Source organism: Botryllus schlosseri, chromosome 8, assembly GCF_051294905.1.
Source record: "Botryllus schlosseri isolate E-star chromosome 8, Bs_hap1, whole genome shotgun sequence".
NCBI classification, from domain to species: Eukaryota; Metazoa; Chordata; class Ascidiacea; order Stolidobranchia; family Styelidae; genus Botryllus; species Botryllus schlosseri.
The window spans coordinates 8353925-8361297 of record NC_137243.1 but is presented as its reverse complement, the minus strand read 5'-3'; the positions used below and the strand labels follow the sequence as shown (position 1 = coordinate 8361297).

At 40.1% G+C, this 7373-nt stretch overlaps 2 protein-coding genes across 3 annotated transcripts; one reads left to right on the top strand and one right to left on the bottom strand.

Moving 5' to 3' along the window:
- The first annotated feature begins 245 nt into the window (after nucleotides 1-245).
- LOC145444816 (uncharacterized) lies at nucleotides 246-4911 on the top strand. The gene is made up of 7 exons (XM_080322833.1): nucleotides 246-403; nucleotides 463-781; nucleotides 840-1201; nucleotides 1262-1800; nucleotides 3659-3825; nucleotides 4475-4765; nucleotides 4819-4911. Exons 1-6 carry the CDS (start codon nucleotides 330-332, stop codon nucleotides 4676-4678), a joined length of 1665 nt encoding a protein of 554 aa, XP_080178959.1. The 5' UTR covers nucleotides 246-329; the 3' UTR covers nucleotides 4679-4765; nucleotides 4819-4911.
- On the bottom strand, nucleotides 4823-7149 carry LOC145444817 (glycosyltransferase 1 domain-containing protein 1-like). Of its 2 annotated transcripts, none has more exons than XM_080322834.1 (2): nucleotides 7001-7149; nucleotides 4823-6901 (listed from the first exon to the last, which is right to left on the bottom strand). In XM_080322834.1, the coding sequence occupies exon 2, from the start codon at nucleotides 6887-6889 to the stop codon at nucleotides 5669-5671; it is 1221 nt and encodes a 406-aa protein (XP_080178960.1). In that variant the 5' UTR covers nucleotides 6890-6901; nucleotides 7001-7149; the 3' UTR covers nucleotides 4823-5668. The 2 variants fall into 2 exon arrangements, with proteins under 2 accessions (XP_080178960.1, XP_080178961.1); XM_080322835.1 differs by having other exon boundaries at nucleotides 4823-6873; nucleotides 7001-7106.
- Between the last annotated feature and the right edge of the window lie 224 nt (nucleotides 7150-7373).

The following is a 7373-nucleotide window of genomic DNA, read 5'->3' as shown; positions in this document are numbered from 1 at the left end:
TGCATGGTAATTTCATAAACTAACCTACTCAAGAATATATCAACGACTGGTTTCCACCAAGTCGTGTCTGTATGGACAATATAGAAATGGACAAGGTGTAGCTGTGATGTATTAACAATTTTGTTCTGTTGTTCATATCACACTAGTTCTGTGCCTCACTCCTTAGAAGTTGCAGTTTAATTTCAAGGAAACCCTCTAACAATCTTTAATCACTGTAAGAAAATAGCAATATTACGTTTTTACTATGAATGTCTTAGTCTTGCACAATTTAACATAACGATTCTTTCCACATAACGATTCTTTCCTTAGATACTATATATTTAATATTTATGAAAGCATCAAAACTTTTATCGAACATGACTTCAGAAGAAACCCAGAATATTGATATTATTGATCATGCAAGGTAAAATATCATTGGTATTGACATTCGCTGATTACAAGACTATATTTTCGTATTTTCAGGTCACAGAGTCCTAAACATGCGCCAACAGAGTCACCGGCTTGTTCTCGACAGAGGACTGTTTTCAATTTTGATGACCTGGACCTTTTCGACACAAACGTGCCGCCTCGTGAAAATTTGAGAAATCCAGTGTGGAATGGGAAACAGTATCTCCGTGTTCCGAAGACCGATGTCAGGGGCAGATTGACTAGCACCCCGAATACCACAGAAGTCAATGACACCCCCGCATCCAATGACATCATGAAGGGAGATTTACAAGGACTCTCCCCGTGCGTTCACTCGCATCAGCATTCTTCGAAAACGCAGTCATATTTGGAAAAAGTATATACAATAATCCCGCAATTTCCGAGCGTTTCATTACCCATATAATTATTTGCAGAATATCGCTGTTGATGACCTCAAAGCCGTGCTATTTCCTTCGAAAAAAGAAAAGAGAAACTTCGAAAAGAAACTGAATCATGATGGAAATAACGGGAACAATGACTCGATAAGCCGTCCTCGAAATCTAGGGGCATCGTTACAAGACAGTGGCTTTGATTCGCTGGCGACAAGCGTGCTATCCCAAGATTCTTACTCTGTTTTTACCTCTCCGATGAAACGAAAAGCTGGTGATTGTACCACATCCGTGGAGAGCCCCATGAAAAGACTTGCTTTTGACTCGCTGCAATGTCAAAATGATTTGGAAAAACAAACGCTCAGTTTTGACAATTGCGCTCCCGGCAATTCCTTCTTTCTTGATAGGTGAGTATCATTTGTTTTTACTCGTGTAATTTGAGGCAAGAAAATGATTTTGTCTTCCAGGGATTATGAATATGATGACATCCTGGACACGCCGCCTACTCCTATATTCGCCAACACTATCCAGTTTTCGCAAGGCTCTTCTCTCGCCTTGTCGACTGATAGCTTTCAATTTGCAAAACCCACCTTTGCACCGCCTAGACAAGGAGTGAAAGCCCAGTCTAAATCTAGGTGTACGGTGGTGAACTCCAAACATACTTGCCAAGCTGGTCAACACCACTTTGACATCATTACGCATCTCGCCCATAAAGACTTGACTCATGTGATCACCAAGATATTCAGTACGATCCGTCCGAAGGATATATTACGGTGTAGTCACGTGTCCGTGTCTTGGGCCCAAGTGTGCAAGCGTAACAGATATCTGCGGGGAAAGATCAAATCTTTGAAGCAGCGATATCGGGACGACGAACGTCTTCGTGGTTCAGAAAACGTGACGGCGTCGTACGCCATTAAAAAGGCGCTGCTGAAGTCGCCAGCAAAATTTGGACCACATCGGGATCTGTCGAATGGAAGGTGTGCCCTTGGAGGTCTGCAAGCACGGGGTAAATAGTAAATACTATTGTAGCTAGTAGTATCTGAAAATGAGCTTTCTTTGGTGGTTGAACTGACTGTGACTAGGAACAAATCTGTTCACTAATTCCTGTTCATCCTAGATCAGAGGTCTCAAACTCAAATGTGCTCGCGGGCCAATTTCCTACTTTTTGATGGGGCCGCAACACTAATGGGGGATTCAATGTATTTCCATGTAGGCCTTATTTGGCGGGATCTTGCAGACCGACATTCCACACGCATCGGGAAATGTGATTAATTATTGTGAACTCACGCCTGGCACGAAAAATATCACACTTAGAAATATTCTAATAAAATTGTTGCAACAATTTTATTCAAACTATAGTTGTATATTTAGTTGTAGACACCATGCGAGAGTACAAATGCATCAGGACATCGTAAAAGCTGTCGCTTCAAAATTTTGCAGCTAGCGGACATTTGACGTGTAACAACTATAGGTAGAATATTTTAGAAATTTAAAATGATTGATCTGACATCAGATCATTGGAGCAGTAGGCCTACAACCTAATTCGGGCATACTCCTGATAACTAGGCTATTGATCATGTCCTTACCAAAGTCAAATTAAATCAGCGTTAGATTTATCTTCGAATATTGCAACAGATCTATAACAACTTGAAAATAATGATAACTGTGCCATAGCAATAGAAATGTCCAATCGCCGAAAAATCCATTGGTGTTACAGCTGTGAAGCGGATGCTACAACTACTTTGAACTCGCCACATTTAATTGGCGATGAGAACAAAGAAAAAGATATCCAAGGGCCAAGATGACACAGGATTTAACTAACTATACATCAAGGGGCAACACAATTTCAATGGTTGCCATCCGACCTGCTTAGATATCTAAATAAGCTACGCAACACAAGTTAATACCTTTGAATATATTACCATTCCCCATACCATTTTGATCTTTTGTTGCGTCCGAGGCTGTACCAAGTCACGGCGTTCCGAGTCACAATAAGTCTTTCTCTGATTGTAACGTTTGACTCGACTCAACTAGAGTCGTTCTTATTTCATCACACATTGAGTCCGAGTTCTAGTAATTCTACAAAAGGTCGCGCCCAAGTCCAAATCACAATTTTCAGTCACTAATCATCAACGGGTCATGTTTTACCATCATAAACAAGTAACGTGACGTAATAGCTGATTCTCCACTGTGTGGTAACTTTTGAAAGTGATGTAATAGTGAAGTTTGAGGAGTAATTTCAGGCTTCTGGAATAGTTTTAGAGCGAATTTCCAGTTCTCAAATTCAAAAAAGGATAATTGGCAGTTCAATATTGTCGAATATTCGAAATCTAAAATGCCATCGCGGGCCGCACAAAATGGTCTCACGGGCCGCGTGTTTGAGATTGAAATATTCATGGCAGATTAGCATAAGGGTTAATTTATGTAAATATCCATAGCCAAGGCTTCGATTGAACTCGAGCAAACCCAACTAGTTGCATGGACTAGATCACTGCGGTCGAACAAATTAGGGTTGATACATTTTTAGACTAACTCCAATTCGACGGTACTCTAAGACATTTATAATTTGATCAATGGATTTTACCTCTTGCATCATTTTGAATGGGACATCAATCAATGTGCTGTAATAAATCGTGACACATTATGCCGGATGCATCCCCATCCCTATTACAATCTCTACAATTTTGAAAATAAGTACTGGGTACAGGTCATCAACAAATGGTAAACTGGGAAGCATAATTTATTGAGACTAGAGTACTTCGTCATCTCTACTACTCTTTCAAGCCACTACCCTTTATCAAGCAGTTGCTGTGGCGCTGCAATGCTCATGTCGAAATATATTTTGACATTCACTTGTTTCTTAGCAAAGAGGACGCCTACAAAATCGCAGAACTGCATGCCGAAAACACCAAGTGGGAAAAACTGCTTTGTTCCGGCGAACGACAAATTTCAGCACAATCAAGGCGTTAAAAGGACGTTGCAATTCGGGGAGAGTTTGAGACCCTGTCCCAAATGCGGTTGGACGGCGAAGGTTAGTTGGTCTTTCTCAATCGTCAATGATTTAAATGTTTGAAATGATGTTTATCATATTATCATCGGTTCTCAAACTTTGCTGCTTGCGGACCGGGGAACTTCAAAAATAAAAATCAACCCATAATGTAATTACGACTGAAGTATGCAACTGAAAACAAAATTAGAGCTTGAATGTAATTTGAAATATACTGTTATCTCTTAAATAGTCACATATTACAGGCATAATATTGAAGAGATAACAGTAAATTTCATTTTTTTGGTTGTTTTTGTTGCATACTTTAGTCGAAATTTACTGTCATCTCTTCAATATTATGCCTGTTATGTGTGACTATTCAAGTCTCTGCAAGGCAAAGTCCATCTTAAACCACGGACTTGATTTTGACTGTTATGTTTGCTAGATTCTGGTGTAGCGTACTGTCAACTATCGCTAATATGCACTGTTAAATTTCGTCAAATTTTATTTTAAAAGTCTGTGAAGCTTGATACAGCAGGTTAAATGTGACTTACACTGAAGTATCTCAACTTACCCGAGTTAGATTCATGCTTTGAAGCATGTGGTTTGCCGAAAGATATGCCCAGCCACCCTACAAATAATACGGCAATGGCAGAGATGTTGACTTATAGCGCTATTGCTTTTGCAATTACAGATATACGGGGATGGTACCAACAAAGGCCTTTGCTACCGGTACAAGTGTCGATTCGAATTTTGTACTGGTTGCAAATCGGCGTATCATCATCCTAAGCCATGTTCGCCTACGAAAGATTCCCCGCCCCCAGATGACAAGGTCAAAGCTCCAAAGATTGGCACGAAGAAGAGCAGGGAGCGGTTAAAAAAGCGATTACTGATGTAACGCTTAGTCTAAGTATACTGTGCCCACTCACTCAGGCATCACTGTGAACAGCAATCCCGACTGACTGGAGCTTTCAATCGACGGCGATTGATCATTTGTTTTATTCACTTGTTTGCGGTGGAGCTTTCAATCGACGGCGACTGATCAATTGATCATTTGTTTTATTCACTTGTTTGCGGTGTTACGATTTCTCAAGTCATGTAAAGTTGCAATAAACCATCATTTACTCACTACGTCAGCGGTTATTGTGCTGAAACATACTGTACCACAGCGGTTTTCCTTCTAAAAAGTCCAAGCTTTATTTTCAGTTGTACACACGCAAGCTTATATGCTACAGTCAAATTATAGAGGGAAAGTTGAAAATAAATAGGCAGGCTTCAGAAAATGTTAGTTCAACTACCAGGCCACTGTGCAAAACGAACATGATCGGGAATCATTGAAACATGAAAATACTGCTGTTATAATAATAGGCACGCTTTCAGCAAATGTGATGTTAAACTACCAGGTCCCTGCGCAAAGCAAACTTGATCTGGAATCAATGAGACATCACGCAAATACTGCAGAGAATATAAATTAAAAATATGGGAAAGATAAGTTTCAGTATGACAGTAAACAGGTAGTTACTGCCATCAACAATATATAGAAACTACATAAATCCGATACTTGTAACAAGATTCAAGATTTTTTAGTTCGGAACGGTGTAATACTGTGCAGTTGACTCGAGCAAGTTATGATAGGAAAATTTTGAAGTTGCATATCACACCAACGGTTCATTCAACTGTGTTCACTTCAAAGGTCTCAAAATGCAACTATAGGGCTTGTGGACAGAAAGTTGGCAACATTATCTTTGAAGATGGGATTAGTGTAACAGAACAGTTATAATATTTGAGCCGACTGGCCGATTTAGCGCAAAATTGAACTTGTTGAAAAGGCAACGTCAGGTAAGAGTTGTTGAACTGATGCAATGTGCTGAAAAAATACAGTGGAAATTCAACGGAAATACTGCATGCAAGTTCCGATATAAAACTGCTTTTCTCTTTGCAGAGAGTGATGGGTAGATACATACTTGAAAGCATTTCTTATGATGCGATCTCTAAGACGTGGCTCGTATAAGATACGTTGGACTTGTTCAATGAATTTAACGGGAGTATCGTACAAGAGCCCAGTCTGTGATTCTGTAATCACGGCGCAGTTGCCAGGTATTGCCCTCGCAATTACAGGGACACATACAGCCATGGACTCAAGTATAGCAGATGACATACCCTCGCTTTTTGAGGAATTGACTGAAGCAAAAACTTGGGTAGAAAGTAGTAACTTATAAGCTTCATTGGGTATTGGCGTTGTGTGTAGTATTGGAAATGAATTTTTGTCATGCATCCACATGCATATGCTGTCATAGTCCAAATTCTTTTCCAATACTAGTGTGTCAAAGCCATACTGAACTTTTAAATATGAGATCTGACCATGGAATCTAGCCATGTATACCTTGTCCAAGACAGGTCCTATAATCAAAAGTTTCAAGCACAATTCCTTGTGATTTGAACAGAATTCCATCCAACTTTCCAGGAGGAAGGTAGGATCTTTGACAGGACGCATGCCTGCAACCATAAGGAACAACTGTGGAGAATGGCACACACACTGGTTTGATTTCTTACGGGGAATGTCAATTAAACTGCATTTTGGTATACTAACAGCTTGGGGTTGTACGAATAACTCAAGAAACGGTGTCATAGTTCTTGCAGACTGTACCATGCTTTCAGTAAAAGCAACAGCGAACATGGCGGAAATCAAAGCATTCTTCATAATAGATCGTTTCCTTTCATCCTCCATATCAACATTTATATCGGTACCCCCAAATATGAAACCATATGGCACAAGGAGTTTGTGGCATTTGTCACCAATACAACTGCATAAAACTAAATTAGCACATTTAAATGCGTGAAGTAGCAAAATTCCAGTAATCTCTTTTTCAACAACAAACTTATGGATCATCTTTCGAATGCATCCGTCGCTCATTCTTGCTAACGTTTCCATGTCTTGCAATAAACACGGTATGCCTGCTGAATCTAGATGGCATTTTATACGTTGAACGGTGCTCACATTTCCGGTCGCGGGCCGTGACGACGGGCATACGATGAGAACTTTCATTACATATATGGTCAGGGATCGGTCAGGATTATTCCGCATATACCCGTCTGAAATTGCGATCATTAATGTGATGACCTAAAACGTAATGGGTTCGGTATAATAATAGTGCAACTTATTAACCTAACACATAGAGAAAGATAAGAGTTATCTGATTTAACAAGTATTTCAACTGACCTTTCTTTCATCTTCACCCTTCGCCCCCAAGCATACACTGACAGCGACGTGTCGCCCGTATCACCTCATTAGTGAATAATTGTCTTTACCGGGTGTATCTTCAATTCAGGATGTTTTGTTTATGTTTGACATCGACTTTTGACACTTTTTCCCGCGCGTTGGCGCTAGATATCTTGCTGTGAGTGACTTTCGCTCAATGATTTATATCAGGGGTCACCAACTCGCGGGCCGCATGCCCCCTCGTGATCATATTTTGCGGCCCGCGACCCGATTTGAGATTTCGGAAGAACGATAAGTAAAGCATTTTGAAATGCTGAAATTGATTCCAGTTTAAAAATATTTCCGTTTGTTCAAAATGAGTGACCAACATCAG

Bases quoted from the DNA above. Each gene is read 5' to 3' on its own strand.
- LOC145444816 (XM_080322833.1), top strand. From the start codon at position 330: ATGAAAGCATCAAAACTTTTATCGAACATGACTTCAGAAGAAACCCAG. The intron at 782-839 runs GTATATACAATA...AATTATTTGCAG, and splicing joins CGCAGTCATATTTGGAAAAA to AATATCGCTGTTGATGACCT. The intron at 3,826-4,474 runs GTTAGTTGGTCT...TTGCAATTACAG, and splicing joins AATGCGGTTGGACGGCGAAG to ATATACGGGGATGGTACCAA.
- LOC145444817 (XM_080322834.1), bottom strand. From the start codon at position 6,889: ATGATCGCAATTTCAGACGGGTATATGCGGAATAATCCTGACCGATCC.